Source organism: Lissotriton helveticus, chromosome 6 (genome assembly GCF_964261635.1).
Source record: "Lissotriton helveticus chromosome 6, aLisHel1.1, whole genome shotgun sequence".
Taxonomy (NCBI): domain Eukaryota; kingdom Metazoa; phylum Chordata; class Amphibia; order Caudata; family Salamandridae; genus Lissotriton; species Lissotriton helveticus.
In genome coordinates, this window is record NC_136067.1 from 1,530,294,275 (window position 1) to 1,530,310,273 (window position 15,999).

At 42.9% G+C, this 15,999-nt stretch overlaps 1 protein-coding gene across 1 annotated transcript in view; it reads left to right on the forward strand.

Annotated features, from left to right (window-relative positions):
* The window catches only part of PNPT1 (polyribonucleotide nucleotidyltransferase 1), a 326,983-nt gene that overhangs the window by 197,479 nt on the left and 113,505 nt on the right, over positions 1-15,999 (forward strand). The window contains exon 18 of the mRNA XM_078649311.1: positions 11,163-11,216. Within this exon, the coding sequence (XP_078505437.1) occupies positions 11,163-11,216 (54 nt within the window). The remainder of the gene's footprint in view (positions 1-11,162; positions 11,217-15,999) is intronic.

The window sequence follows — 15,999 nt, forward strand, 5'->3', positions numbered from 1 at the left end:
TAGATCCTGGGATGCTCAGCCTTGAGATCTGGCTCCTGAGGTCATAGAATTTGGATACCTCAACCTTCCTCCGAAATGTATGAGCAGCCTTAAGAAAGCGTGCAGACCTACCACTCTGGCCTGGTATGCGAAAAAGTGGAAAAGATTTGTACGCTACTGTCCCTTAAAACATGTTGATCTTTTTGAAATCACAATGCAGGACTATGTTTGTTACCCATTACATCTGCAGGTTTCTGGTCTAGCCTTCACTTCCATACACCTACACTTGGCTACTGTGGCTGCCTACCTTTAGAAAAGACAACACATTTCTTTCCTCATTATTCCAGTCATTAAAGCTTTCTAGGAGAGTTTCAAGAGGATCATTCCTCCTCGGGTTCCACCGGCCTGATGTGGAATCTCAACATTGTACATATAAGGCTTATGGGCCCTTCGTTTGAGCCCCTCTGCCTGTCAGTTCCTCTCTTGGAAGGTGGCATTCTTTGTTACCTTCACTTCACTCAGGCATTCCAGTGAGTTATAGACACTAAATGTGGAAAAACCTTTCTTCCAAATACATCGAAATAGGGTTGTCTTTCGTACCAATCGCAAATTTCTCCCTAAGGTGGTATCTCTCTTCCACATTAACCAGTCTATTGAACTTTGTTTTTCCCGCAAACCGACTCTGTTGCAGAACGGGCTTTCCATACTTTTGACGGAAAGCGAGCCCTCCTGTACAACATTGATTGAACTAAACAATTTAGAAAGACACTGTAACTCTTTGTTGCTTTCTATAAGCCTCCATAAGGGAAGGCTTCTTCCAAGTAAGGCATTGCTAGATGGATCGCCAAATGCATTGAGACATACTATGCCAATTCTAAGAGGACTCTGCCCACTCTTGCTAGAGCCCACTCCACTCAGAAGAAGGAAGCCTCTATGGCCTCACTGGAGAACATCCCAGTACCTAACATACATAAAGAAACTACCTGGTCTACACCTCACGCTTTCACGAAACATGACTGTGTGGTTGTACTAGCTTGTTTTTTTTTAGGGTCTGGCATTAGTCCAAGACCTTATGCAAAAAAAGGGAGGATTACATTTTTTTGGAGTGCTGGGTTGACCTTTTTTTTTTAACTAAAATTATTTGTATATTATACATAGGAGATTTCAACCGGCTCTCTTGTAATTCACGTCTTCTTTGCTTCGACTACAGAATCGGTCAGCCTATTTGAGCTATTACTAACTCAACTGTGTATGATGGCATGCTTTCCTTTCACAGCAAGTACATCCAAACACAAAGGAGTGCTTTTAAATGCCAGGGACCACTATGGCATTGTATGTTTTTTTAGACCAAAAAGATATATTTGAGGCGTGAGAGCTGTAGATCACAGGCTTTGCATTCTCCTTCCATCTAGTGTTGGGTCCGGATGTTTGTAAGTTGTTTTTCTTCGAAGAAGTCTTTCCAGTGCGTGAGGTAAGGTGACTCCTCCTTTCGGTTCTAGGGTGCATGGGCATCGACTCCATTGTTAGATAGTTTTTTTCTGCCATCGGGCTTAGACGTGAATTGCTGCGCTCCATTCTACGGGTTCCCTTCGGTGCTCAATTCAATATACCCGCGTCGTTATTGTTTTGCACGTGTATCCCACTTTTCAGCGTATCGTATCGGTCAAAGGAAAACTTGTTTTTGATCGTGGAAGGCTGTCTGGTCTAACTCAGTCGGTCCACCTCACAGTCGATGGCTGAGACTCCATTCAAATTCTGTCTTCTGTGCCACGCAAAGTATCCGCGCACCGACTCTCACGAAGTGTACATCTTGTGCTTGTCTCCGGAGCACAAAGAAGAAGACTGCGACGTGTGCGGATCGTTCAGATACAAGAAGACATCCGCGATCGTCAGGCTATACGTCGTGAAATACAGAGCCAAAACAGCTAATACACGCCGGACATCTTCGGTGAAGGATCCGAGCATGAAGAATTCTAAGTAACAAGGGGCCGTAGAGGAACAGGAAGAGCAGGCCTTATCTGTACCTGAATTGGACTCTGAGATCGAAGAGGACGTATCGCAGGGTCAAGGTTCCGAATACCTCTTGCCCTGAAATCCAATTCCACTCAAGTAAAAGACTTCGGTCCAACCTCCGCCTCCGGGCCACGGTCGGAACCGAGACGATGTTTCCGACGCCCCGCCTATCGGCTCGGCACCGAAACCCAGTGTCAAGCCTTCCGGCTCGAGATCAAGTGGGCCAAAGTCTGGCACCGAGCCAAAACCTTCAAGCTCAAAACCAAAGATTGCTTCGGAGCCGAAACCCTCGACGCCGAAAAGCAAATCCGCTTTGGAGCTGAAACCTTCCACGCATTATTCCATCCCAGTTCCAAAATCCTCCGTGCCAAAACCGAAAAATGCTCCTTTGAATCCACAGGATTGGATTTTTGACTTACTAGCCCCCCAATTGGATCCTAAACAAATGGAACATTACATTAATACTGGAACAGGACATCTTCTTACCAAACTGCCTCACAAACGCAAACCTGAGTAAGAGGACATACTTCATAAGATTCCTTTAAAGAAGAGGAATGTTGGTACTAACCCTTCTCCTCCTCCTCCTCTCCCACCACGTTCCCCTACACCTTCACAACTTTCTCCAGTTTTGGAACATTTACTCATCACACCACACAATTCTCCACCCTCACAGCCTGATGAAGATGATGGAAAGGATGGAGATATTCAGTTACCTGTAGATCCTTGGAAAGACTATACCATTGATCCACCTAAAGATAACAATCCAGACCTTTACCCTGCAAAGCCTTCCCCTCCTGGCGACAGTGTAGTTTATTCAGAGTTGCTTGCCAGGGCTGCACAATATCATGGGGTGCAACTACATAAAGAATCCTTAGAAGAGGATTTCTTGTTTGAAACTCCGTCTAGTACACACAGATCTAGTGAGACTCTTCCTATGCTCAAAGGTATAAAGAGACATGCCAAAGACATTTTGAAAGACCCTGTTCGTACTTGTATTCTAACTCCCAGAATAGATAAAAAGTATAAGCCTGCTCCTTCTGATCCACTCTTCATTAAAGGACAGTTACTCCTAAACTCACTTGTTGTCTCCAGTGCCTGAAAACGGGCTAATTCACAAACTTCAATCCCATATCTAAATCAGGCAATGCAAGATCTATTTATTTATTTATTTATTTTATGCAATTTTTAAAGCGCGCAAATACCCAGATGGGTGTCTCGGTGCTAACATAACAGAACTCTCACTGTGGTGAAAATTTTATATTGAGAACAACCATGTTTTGAGTTTTTTCCTGAAGTTAATCAGCGTGGGAGCCGTTTTGATATGGAGGGGTAGAGTATTCCAGAGTTTGGCTGTTGAGATGGTAAAGCATCTGTCTCCCCAATTGGCCCTTCTTGCCGAGGAACCTTTAGCAAATGGGCGGATGAAGAACGTAAAGTTCTTGAGTGTTCGAGCGGGCAGAATGCTTATTTTAGATATAGTGGGCCTAGGTTGTTGATGGCTTTGTAGGCGATGCATAAAGCCTTAAATTTAGTCCGGTTCCTCACTGGGAGCCAGTGCAGCTGTCGAATATACGGGGAGATGGATGCAAACTTGGGGATGTTTAGTAAGGTCCTGGCCGAAGCAATTTGGACCATCTGCAGTCTGTTGAGGACCTTTTCTTGGGCATTCAGCAGAAGGGCGTTACAGTAATCTGTTCTAGAGAAGACCAGAGTACTGATTAGAGTTTTGCCCGCAGAAGGAGGTAGGTACGGAATTAGTTTTTTAATCCTCTTTAAGATGTAAAAAGATGAGGAGACCACCGAGTTGGCATGTTGGTGGAAAGTCAGTTTGTTGTCAAATATGACTCCTAGATTACGTACCTTGGTCACCGGTTGAGGAGGCATTCCCATCTCAGGTGGCCACCATTGGGGGGACCAGATAGGTTCCAGTTTCCCGAATGTCATCACCTCTGTCTTGTCAGAGTTTAATTTAAGACAGTTTGATGACATCCAGGAACTTATTGCCCTCATTCCCTCTTGGAAGTTAGCCGCAACCGTTATACCATCATTGTATACGGATAACACCAATTGAGTGTCGTCCGCATAGGTTGTAAGGGCGATTCCATAGGATTTTATAACCCTCGCTAAGTCCGACACGTAAATGTTAAAAAGTGTCGGACTCAGCGAGGAGCCCTGAGGTACTCCACAATGGAGAGAGAAAGTCTGGGAGATGTAGTTACCCATCTTCACCGTCTGAGGACGGTTAGCCAGAAATGAGGCGAGAAGTTCTTCGGCTTTGTTTTTTATTCCTATGGCTGAGACACGGTCGATCAAGGTGACATGATCGACCGTGTCAAAGGCTGCGGAGAGGTCCAAAAGTATTAGTACCGCGGCTCCTCCCTTATCCATTGTGATCCTTATCTCATCTGTTGCTTTTAGTAGCGCTGTCTCTGTTCCATGACCCTGGACCCTGTCTGAACCCGAATTGGGTGTCATCGAGTAAATTGTTTTCGTTTATGAATTTAGAAATTTGTGTATTCATAATTTTTTCGAAAATTTTAGCAGGGAAAGCAAGACAAGCAATTGGTCTATAGCTGGCGGGAAAGAGAGGATCTAAAGTGGGCTTTTTTAAAAGTGGTTTAATTATGGCCTCCTTCTAAACCGATGGATATATCTCAGATGAGAACATTGCATTGCAGATGGTAGTCAGAGCGGGGGAGATGGCTTCCGGGATGAGATTAAGGATGGCGGGAGGGCAAGGGTCAACTGGTGACCCCGATTTGGTGCGAGCGACAAGAAGTTTGATATGTTCCTGCGTAGTGGGTTCGAAGACAGAAAAAGTTGGTGCCTTATTAAGAGAAGGTGCCATGGGTGTGGAGGAGGAAGGGGAGTGGGAAAAGGTTGAGAAAATAGCACTGACTTTGTTTTCGAAGAATGTGGCTAGCGAATCCGAGAGAGACTGTGATCCATCTGAGCGTGGAGCAGGCGGGTTAGATAGATGAGTGACTGTCTGAAATAGTTCTCTTGTAGAGTTTTTTGCCTGATTAATTTGGGACGTATAATAGCATGTTTTTTCCAATGTGATAATTTTTTTGTATTTGGAGAGAGAGTTTTTGTAGGCAGTTTTGTCAATAGGACTGTAGTGGCGGCGCCAATGCCTTTCCAGGTTCCTGCAATGTTGTCTTTGCAGTCGTAGGGGTTCCGTGAACCAAGGGGCCGGGGGAAGCTTTCTACTGCGATAGGAGGTTTTGATCGGGGCTAACTTATTGCAAGCAGTGTTTAAGTTGCTCAGATAGTGGATGTACGCTAATGTAGGATCCTGTTCGTTAGGGATGGTGCTGCTTAGCATCATCTCTGCGAGGTGGTCAGTGTTAATATTTTTCCAGTCTCTGAAGGAGACAGGAGAGGAAGAAATATTAGGAGAAGTGCGGGGATTGATTTTTATGGAAAAACAGACTGCTGCATGATCCGTCCAAGTAAGTGGGATTACCTTAGAGACAGATATTTGAGGATTGCTGGTGAATAGTCCATCTAAGGTATGTCCCGCTTGGTGTGTGGGTTGTTTAACAATTTGCAGGAAACCCGCTGCAGCTAGGTCATTGATTAACAGAGAGGTGTCTGGGTCATCTATTGTTTCGAGATGAAAGTTGAAATCTCCCAATAAAGTGAAATCTGGAGATCCTACTGAGGCCTCAATTAGGTTACCAACATTGGTGAGGAATTTTGACCTAGACCCGGGAGGGCGGTAAATTAACATGCCTTTGAATGATTGTTTGTCAGAAAGGCCAATGGTGAAAGAAAAAGCCTCGCACTCAGTGAAGTTGGGTTCCACAATTGTAACTTTAAAATGATCTTTATAAATGACGGCTATACCTCCACCTTTTCTTTTAGGTCTATCTAGTCTGCTTACGCAGTAGTTTGTTGGAGTGGCCGCTCTAAAATCTGGGCCAGAGGAGTCATCCTCCCATGTCTCCGTGAAGAATAACATATCTAAGTTATGTGAACCGATTAACTCGGAGATTTCAATTTTGTGTTTGGGGAGAGATCGCACATTTATGAGTGCTGCTAGGACCTGTCGGGGGGAGGTCGTGGGAGGGATAGGGGTATCTCCAGTGCACGTAGGACATTTGTGAGGGCCAATACTGGAATTGGTATATAGCAAATGTGGTAGGGCATGGGGCACCTCAGCTGCGACCCTGAAATTTAGTAGTTGGGCGGAGGTATAGGTAAGTACCTCCGTATTGAGACACGGGAGCGACACAGGTGAAATAAGGGGGGTGGCCCTAGGCCCGGCCTCGGCGCAGACGAGCTTGCCTTATGCGCGCCTTCGGAGCGCAATCTTCGCGCCCGCTGCGCTCGTCCGCTGCGCTTCCGGTTAGAGCGCATGATTTATGGTGAATAGCGACGTGGTGAGGGGGCGTGGCCAGCGTCAGTGGGCGTGTCCGCTGGTCGAGCAATGGCGGAGTAGCTCCAGCAACACTCACCGGCTGCAGCGTGCAATCGGCTGGGCGGGGTGTTGGGGAAATGAGAGGCAGTGGCCGAGGGTAAGTCCAGTAAACACATTATCACATACAATATTACAATTTTAAAAGCAATGAGAAAACTCCCGGCTTTCCGCCTCAGGAGCGAGTTCTGAAAAACACTGCGCTAGCAGTCAGCGCGCGTTTTAAGTGGTGTGGTGAGGGGGCGTGGCCAGCGTCAGTGGGCGTGTCTGCGGGTCGAGCAATGGCGGAGTAGCTCCAGCAACACTCACCGGCTGCAGCGTGCAATCGGCTGGGCGGGGTGTTGGGAAATGAGAGGCAGTGGCCGAGGGTAAGTCCAGTAAACACGTTATCACATACAATATTAAAATTTTAAAAGCAATGAGAAAACTCCCGGCTTTCCGCCTCAGGAGCGAGTTCTGAAAAACACTGCGCTAGCAGTCAGCGCGCGTTTTAAGTGGTGTGGTGAGGGGGCGTGGCCAGCGTCAGTGGGCGTGTCCGCGGGTCGAGCAATGGCGGAGTAGCTGCAGCAACACTCACCGGCTGCAGCGTGCAATCGGCTGGGCGGGGTGTTGGGAAATGAGAGGCAGTGGCCGAGGGTAAGTCCAGTAAACACGTTATCACATACAATATAAAAATTTTAAAAGCAATGAGAAAACTCCCGGCTTTCCGCCTCAGGAGCGAGTTCTGAAAAACACTGCGCTAGCAGTCAGCGCGCGTTTTAAGTGGTGTGGTGAGGGGGCGTGGCCAGCGTCAGTGGGCCTGTCCGCGGGTCGCGCAATGGCGGAGTAGCTCCAGCAACACTCACCGGCTGCAGCGTGCAATCGGCTGGGCGGGGTGTTGGGAAATGAGAGGCAGTGGCCGAGGGTAAGTCCAGTAAACACGTTATCACATACAATATTAAAATTTTAAAAGCAATGAGAAAACTCCCGGCTTTCCGCCTCAGGAGCGAGTTCTGAAAAGATGGATCGTAAAATGTATCCAAACATGTTATATGAAAGCAAAACGAACTTTGCTAATACCCCCTAGAGCTCATTCCACTCGCAAAATAGGGGCTACTATGGCCTTCTTAGGGAATATTCCCCTAGCTGATATCTGTAAGGCAGCAACATGGTCTACTCTGCACACATTCACCAAGCACTATTGTCTAGATGTGTTAGTGGGGCAACAAGCTAATGTAGGCCAGGCAGTACTTAGAACACTGTTTCAGTCGACTACAACAACTACAGGTTAGCCACCGCTTTGAGAGTATAATGCTGTATAGTCTATGCAAAGCAAGTGATCTACAGCTCACATGCCTCGAACGGATAATGTTACTTACTCAGTTAGCATCTGTTCTTGGCATGTAGAGTGGTAGATTCACATGCGCCCGACCACCTCCCCAGTCTCCTGTTGTTGCAGTTTCTCAGTTTACATGCATACACATGGACATCTCTATTCTACACTTACTAACTCCATTCTCACCCTCTGCGGGAAACCAATCTAACAATGGAGTTGATGCCCATTTGCACTATCACCGAAAGGAGGAGTCACCTTACCTTGTGACTGGAAAGACTTCTTTGAAGAAAAACAACTTGGAAACATCTGGACCCAACACTAGATGGCAGGAGTATGCAAATTATGTGAATCCCCTCCCCTGAATCTTTCCCCCTGCCTGCTTTTCCCCTTAGGTATTTGGCTTATTGTTTATCTCTACCTTCGAAAGAACTATGTTGCCATGCTCTAATAACTGTGTAACCTTTGTAACGATGTAACCTGTAACTATGATCTGATGCTCATGTAAAGCGCTCTGATACGTTTGGGTCTAGCCAGCGCTAAATAAAACCTTTAAATAAATAAATAAAACATACTTACTTAGAGGGTCTTTTGGTCAACAGGCTTCATCCCAAATGGGAGACTGGCAGACTAGTCCCTAATCCTGAGTCCAGCAGCAAGGACGTTTTGGTGATCTTCTTTCTCCTGATTATACAGTGCCGTTCAACAAAGTATGTGGCACAGACTCCCACCTATGTGATTTAGTGTCTGTCCTTTGAAATTTGTTTTGGGGTGTCCGTTTCTTAGAAGTGCTCTTTCCTCTACAATGCCCTTTATCACATGGATAGTCTGCCACAGCAACAGTGGCTCCAATTCTGAGTGACCCAGAATGCAGGCCAAGGGAGTAACTGGGGATCACACAAGGGTGTCAGCAGTTACTGAAATATAGCCAATAAAGTTCAAAGGACTAAGCCTTCCTCTCTATTAGATTCCCTGTTAATGCCAGCCTTATCAGTCTCACCATCTCCCTGACAATGAGCTCAAGCCTCCCTGACCAATAACTCCTTCTGGAATCACAGAGCCCCTTGATGTGTACATAAATGGTCTGTTCCTCTCCTTCCATTGTGTGTCTGCGGTCCATGTCCCTGTGCATGTCCATGTTCCCCCATCAGGACTGTTAGAATTACACATCTCTTGGTTGGGTGTTGCAGTTCTCCCCTCCCCAGCCTCTGCATGCCCTATGCATCCAAAGTAGAACACACAGGACTCTATGTTATGTAACAATCCAGCACACAAATGCAAGTATCACACTATGTATGGCACTACAGACAACCCATACAGGCAAAAGGTGAGCTAATTACACAGAACTTTACGTAAATGGCCCAGTAGCCCCACACCTGTGATACAGGCAAAAAAGCCTGTTCACATTACAGATTCTGTTGAACACAAATGGGTATGATGCCACCGCAGTGCTTGTGTCACTTAACTCCAGGTAAGGGCAGTAGCCCTCTACCTTCACAAGGGTACCACTTGGTGTCTCTCTCCCCCTTCCACCCAAGTCTAAACAGATTGCATTACCTTGAGACAGGCTTAAACTCATGGCGCACAGGTGTGATCCGTGTTCACCCATGACCAAAAATCAGTACCAAGGATCCAGATATCATTGCAGCAGGGGCACTCATGGTAGGGGTGCATGTCCATCATCGTGTAGGGGGCTTTTCCATCCCAACAACATCGTGCTGCAAACAGTCTCACTTTTTTTGGTGTTAGGGATTTTGTAATCCCTTGCAGTGGAAATCGACATTTTGCAAAGAGGTGAACCCCTTCCGCAACATTAATAGTAATGCAACTTGGCTTGTGAATCATTGCTAATAGGTGCTTCACCCCTTTCCTCATGCAGCTTGCAAGGGTTGGCAAAAATTTCATTGGGATTTATAATGACCACTACCATCCGCATTGCTATTTTGTTCATTATGAATTGGGACATAATTGTGCTGTGCTGCCCCTCTTGCTGAAGCCCTATACCAGCACCTGTGTTTGTGAATGCATGAAATCCACCATACTTGTGTACTTTCTGTAAACACAGGTGCAATTTACATGGGGAAGAACAGATATCCATAATTGCATGAATCAGATTGTGGAATATACTCTCACAGAGCTCTCCTTCTGCACACCTCAGTTGAACCTAATGGAATGTAAAAGCACAAAAATGTTATGGTCTTTTAAAATATAGTCAAATTGGCTAACTCCTAATTAATTGCCATACTTAACTTTCCTATAAGGCCATGGTATATGGTACTGATATACACCCATGGTATAGAAAGTTAAATTCCGCTGCAGCACTTAATATGCCATCCACTTGTGTGACAAAAGAAAACATGGCTTCTGGCCTACTATTGAAGCCTGATTGCTGTGGTTTAAACCTGAAGTTCAGCGGACTCTTGCAGCAATTATATCCCACTTCAATGCAACCTTCCTGGAGACAGCCAAAGATAGATATCTTGACTGGACGAATGTGTCAAAAGTAACTGTCCAACAAGAGGACTTCTCTTGGTGCAAAATTAGTTTTTTTTCCTGTTTGCATCTTTTCCCAACAAAACTAACAGCTTTAGCTGAACCTCCCACAATATCTATCCCTCTTCAAACAGACTTTGCCTTGCCTTGGTGGTGGCTTTTGACGTATGTTTCAAAGATTAAAACAGAAGGTAAAATCTTTGACTGGGATGACCCTTCTTGCTGTATCCAAACTGCTCTCCATTGCGATCAGCCTGAAATTGTGCCAAAGCCCAGGTCAACCCCGACCAGTGGTTACTGATTGGCGCTTTTGCCTTGAATCTTCATTTTCTTCATTCACCTGTTCTCTATTTTTATAAACTGGAGTGGGATTTTTATTGTGTTATGTTTTTAAATTGTTAACTGTGTTGGTGCTTCTAAATACTTTGCATATGTTCTCTTAATTAAGCCTGTTGGCTCCATGCCATAATTACCAGGGGTTGCGTTTAGGTTTAAATTATTAAAACCTTATGTTGAGCCTAACAAGTTGGTGACTTTATTACTTTTGGTGGACTAAAATCCACCCCAATTAATAAATCACTTAATTGCAATTAGCACCTAATGTGTTGATAGGAAGTTCAGTACAATCAAAGAGATGTTGTTGTGGCGAAAATCTTCCATTCAGTCCAGTAAGTGTCTTTAAATACTTGGCAAATGGATATCCTTTCCTGTACCATGCTCTTTTTAGGACCAGAGTAAATTAGAAATGCACTTGATATCTACTCACTTGAGTCCTAGGTCCTCGAGGAGAGATAAGAATAGCTCAAAGGAGCAATACTCTTCAAAGAATCGTTCAAGTGATAGAGTTTGGAGATTCCAAGATGTGTGAAAGTATATGGTGCCATTTTAAACTCTCCAGTTCATTGTAAAAATGATCTAATTTGCTTATTTTATTCTATTGAGGATCGTCATCGATGGCTTCTGCATGCGGAGGTAGTTTGGCATTAATGGATGCAGGTAAAATACTAAATATTTCTATTGAGCTTATTGCATCTCTCTGTTGACTGCCTTACAAACATATTTTTCATTGATGACATCACAAAGTGCAAACCATTGCTGTTGAGGACTTGGGAAATGAGCGATATGAATGGTTCAGTGTATCAATGCATTGCCAATGAGCAGTAAACTGTTCATTTAAATGATCAATGGAGGAAAAAAGTTATAAAAAACATTTTTCATTATAGTCAAGGTAAAATAATGAATGAATTGCTAAGAATGTAATCCCCTGTACTGTTTTTTGTGAAGTGGTTCAATTCTTGATATTTTTTGGACCTGGAACCTGGTGGGCTATGGTCAAACTTTTTTCTTGTGGGTCTTATATAGCGATAAGACATTTAATACAACCCCACAGTTATTTCAGTTCATTAGTTACAAGTGATGGACATTATTTTTGGGAAGTGTTAAAACTGGATTTTACCTCCCAATTGTGTACCTATTCCTCTGAAAAACATGCTGGAGAGACTTTTGGATTATGATAAAAAACCTTGATATCATCTCAAATATGCCTTTTACATAGAGTCATGCAACCATAACTCTCCCTTCACCATGCACTGTTTGATGACAACACACATGATGTCACAAATTACATTGCTGGTGATATCACATGACTGACATCACTCAGCGTCCATGTTCCCTGTAGGCCTTTGGATGTAGGGAATGGAATTTGACTGTTCTCAGTAATGTCTTGGTGGGCTGTGCTCAGTTCCCCCTGCAGACTGTGTAGGGCCTTCAGATTTGTGAAACATGCTCTTGGTGCAGTGCATGGCCTGTGACCGGCCCTGCGTTAATCATCCTTTTCCTCCCAAGCCCACAAGGTTTGACCTTTGGCTATACCCAATAAACTCTGGGCATAGGCCCTGGCCTTTGGCAGCACCCACCCCAAGAAAGAACCTGCTATCCCAAGACTCCAGTTATAACCAGGGTTTGCAGAATTTAAAGGAAACAATGCTGCCTTTACAGAACCAGTCTGCTCATGCAAAAAGCAACCATTGGTGATGTCATTAGTTACATTGTGTGAGTTTGTAAACATTGTACTGTGGAAATGTTTGGTTCTGGAGCTCAGTAGAACTGCTAACGTTTTGTGTTTCGTTGTTCTTAGGTTGTGATTAGAAATTCCATTTAACTGAAGTATGTGTGTGTGTGTATATATATATATATATATATATATATATATATATATATATATATATATATATATATATATATATATATATATATATACATATATATATATATACATATATATATATATACATATATATATATATATATATATATATATATATATATATTATATCTATGTCAAAACAAAACCCTTGTAGGCATAGAGTGACGCACAAATTATGCAAAAAAAGAAGCAGACAACTCTGGGTAATTCTCAAGTTTAGGTGGAAAGCAGCTCCAATATAGAGCACTCAACACCAGCGACACTCTACAATTGCAAATGTAGAGTGTCGCTGGTGTTGAGAGTGCTCTAAATTGGGGCTGCTTTCCACCTAAACTTGAGATCTCTGCTTTTTTTTGCATATATATATATATCTATCTATCATGTGAAAAAGGCTACACGGAGCCGAAACGTCATGCGGCATATTTCTGCAACAATTTAAAATAAATTTGCATTAACATAAAGGTCCGTGTCCGAGGTGTCTTTCCGGCGGGGCAGGAGTCGTTATCTGCTGATGGACTCGGTTTGATTTATATATATATATATATATATATATATGATCAAGGGCTTCTGAAGCCCGAAACGCGTCTTGCTGGCTGTGAAAGAACGAAAATAAAACTTTACCTTGCCTGAATACGCTGTGGTCGGTCTGAGTTCCTGCTTCGCCGCACAAACGGAAGTGGTTGGAATTGCTGGTGCATATAAATATATATATATATATATATATATATATATATATATATATATATATATATATTCACTGAAAAAACCATAGGTTATACACCATATATAGTTAGGAATTAGCATTTAAAAAACCTTATTTTACTCACACAAAACCATTGAAATTCCATATATAGTTAGTTGCACTAACTATATATCGCGCACCCGCAATCCACTGCTGATCATGTCACATATTACATCATTCATGACATGGTCAGTGACATCACTGATGACATCACTGATGACATCTCAAATGACATCACTGATGAGATCACTGATGACATCATCCAGTGACTGTGTGTTTCTGTAAAGTTTAAATATGTTTTACATATTGAAGAATGAGTAGATGTATAAGTGTCTGGACGAAGGATTTAGTAGGTGCATGACTGAATGTATGAGTGAGTGATTAAATGTGTCTCACTGAGTGCATGGGTTAGTGAGTAAACTGTCTTAATTTGTGCATCATTATGTCTGTTGTTCTGTAAACTGCTGCATGTGTTGATCAGTAGCTATATGATTAACTATATGGGTTATTGATTGATTGTCCAAGTATTTGTATAGGAGACTGAGTGTGTGTGTGGCTGGCTGGGAGGTGTGTGACTCTGTGCAGATCAATGTGTACTTGTATCAATGATTGTATAAGAAAGTAAGTATGTGTTAGTATATGTTTGAAAATGTAAGGTGCTCTATGTTTAACTGTATAGACAAGAAAATGGAAGTGTGATTGATTCTTTACAGGACTGACTAGGTGTGTGAGTAACTCCATGGATGAGTGGCAGAGTGTAAGTGTCTGTATAGGTGTATGAGTGCATATGATAGTGTTGTAAAGATGAGTGATTGTATGTATGAATGATTGTATGGGTGAATGAGTGAATGTGTGTGTAGACGTAGGAATCAGTGAGTACGTATTTAGTAACTAGTATTGGTGTGTCAATGGTTTCAAAAATTATACTCTGTATTTAACACTGGGTGAAACAGAGGTTATATTAAAACGTGAGGAGATGCATTGTATTGTCACATGAATGATATCATCAGTGATGTGGTCATTGATGTCAAATGAGATGTCATCAGTGATCTCATCAGTGATGTCATTTGAGATGTCATCAGTGATGTCATCAGTGATGTCACTGACCATGTCATGAATGATGTAATATGTGACATGATCAGCAGTGGATTGCGGGTGCGCGATATATAGTTAGTGCAACTAACTATATATGGAATTTCAATGGTTTTGTGTGAGTAAAATAAGGTTTTTTAAATGCTAATTCCTAACTATATATGGTGTATAACCTATGGTTTTTTCAGTGAATTTTCAAGGTTTTGTAAATGCTAATTCCTAACTATATATGGTCTATAACCTATGGTTTTTTCAGTGAATTTCAATGGTTTTTTAATAGCAAATATCATAAGCTGTCGAATGTCAAGTACGTGGTAAGTGAAAACATTTTCGTGTTTATGCACACTGATCTGCTTTGAATGGTGCCCCCCCCCCCTCATTTCTATTAGGAGTACTCTCTCTTTGCAGATAGTGAAAGGTAGTTAACGCAGGCCTTTGCCCCCGTTGTAATCCGTCGTGCCTGCTTCTCTCTCCATTTGATTGATTGTTATCCAAGTATTTACTGTTTTAGAATTAGTTCTCTTTGGTTCATTCTCTATTTACAAACAAACACAGAGTCGCAATACTCTGTTTAGTCTTTGCAGATAACGAAAAATCGTGTAAAAAAAAAGAAAAGGAATCGAGCAAAATCAGTAGGCCACTAATGGGATCTCTTTTTGACCTCGCTAAAATAGAAACATTAGGAACAACCCCTCATGACAAATACAAAACTAGTGAGATGAACTGAACTCCACACAATGATGGCTGCAAAACAGCTCGGCTCCGCCACCCACCCCGCCCAAAATAACGATAAAGAGCGGCTGCCATGATTGGTTGCGGAATGGCCACAACGGAGCTACGAAATGGTGCTGCTCTCATGCTAACCCCAGCTTCGGTCTGAAACATCCAGAAACACTGTAGACTACCAATTCGATCAGTTCCGGTAGCGCCCCAATGTAACCCGGTAGAGAAGAACTAGCCCTCCCCTCTTTGACTGATGGTTCTTGTTGCCTGTCCTTTCTGTTGTCATTTAACAGAACTATTTAGCCTGCTGAAAGGGGTTGTGTTTCGACCGCTGGTTGGTGGAGACATTTTGACTATATTCTGGACCTGCGTTGTCGCGTAATGCGTCATATGACGCGCCGCGTTAGCGCATCCGGAAGTCATCCGGGGCGCGCAGCGCGTAACGTAAGCATAACAAGTCATGTGACTTGTTAATAAAACTTTTCATTGGTTCATTTTACTTTTCTTATTCTAATGATGAAAGCCTTGGTCATATCACCTAAAAATTACGCTTTTAATTACTTCCGAACATTATTTTCTCTTAAATATATGTTATAATGTTCCAGGCTAATGTACTTTCCCGGAAATTTTACAACTGTCCTGCAAGTAAAATATATTCTTTTTTCGAGAAAAAGAGCGTTTCTTCGTTCTATGACGGAGCCGTTGAGCAAAACAGGGTCGACCTGCTGTCTTAGTCGCCGATACGCCTGAATATGAGATTCTTATCGATCACTTTATGTTGCAGGAATAGAAAACACAACAGCCCTTGACCATTTATCTTTACTGCGTTCCTTCGTATTATACCTTTTACCCTTCATGTAATTGGTCTGCTTTATTTCACTTGCCTTTTAATGATTCTAAAACAGTGACTATTATTAAAAACTTTACCAATGTATACACTACTACCATGTTTTCTTTTAAAAACCTTTATTGTGAAAATTTCATTATACAAATACGAGCCTATAACCACGTGGGCC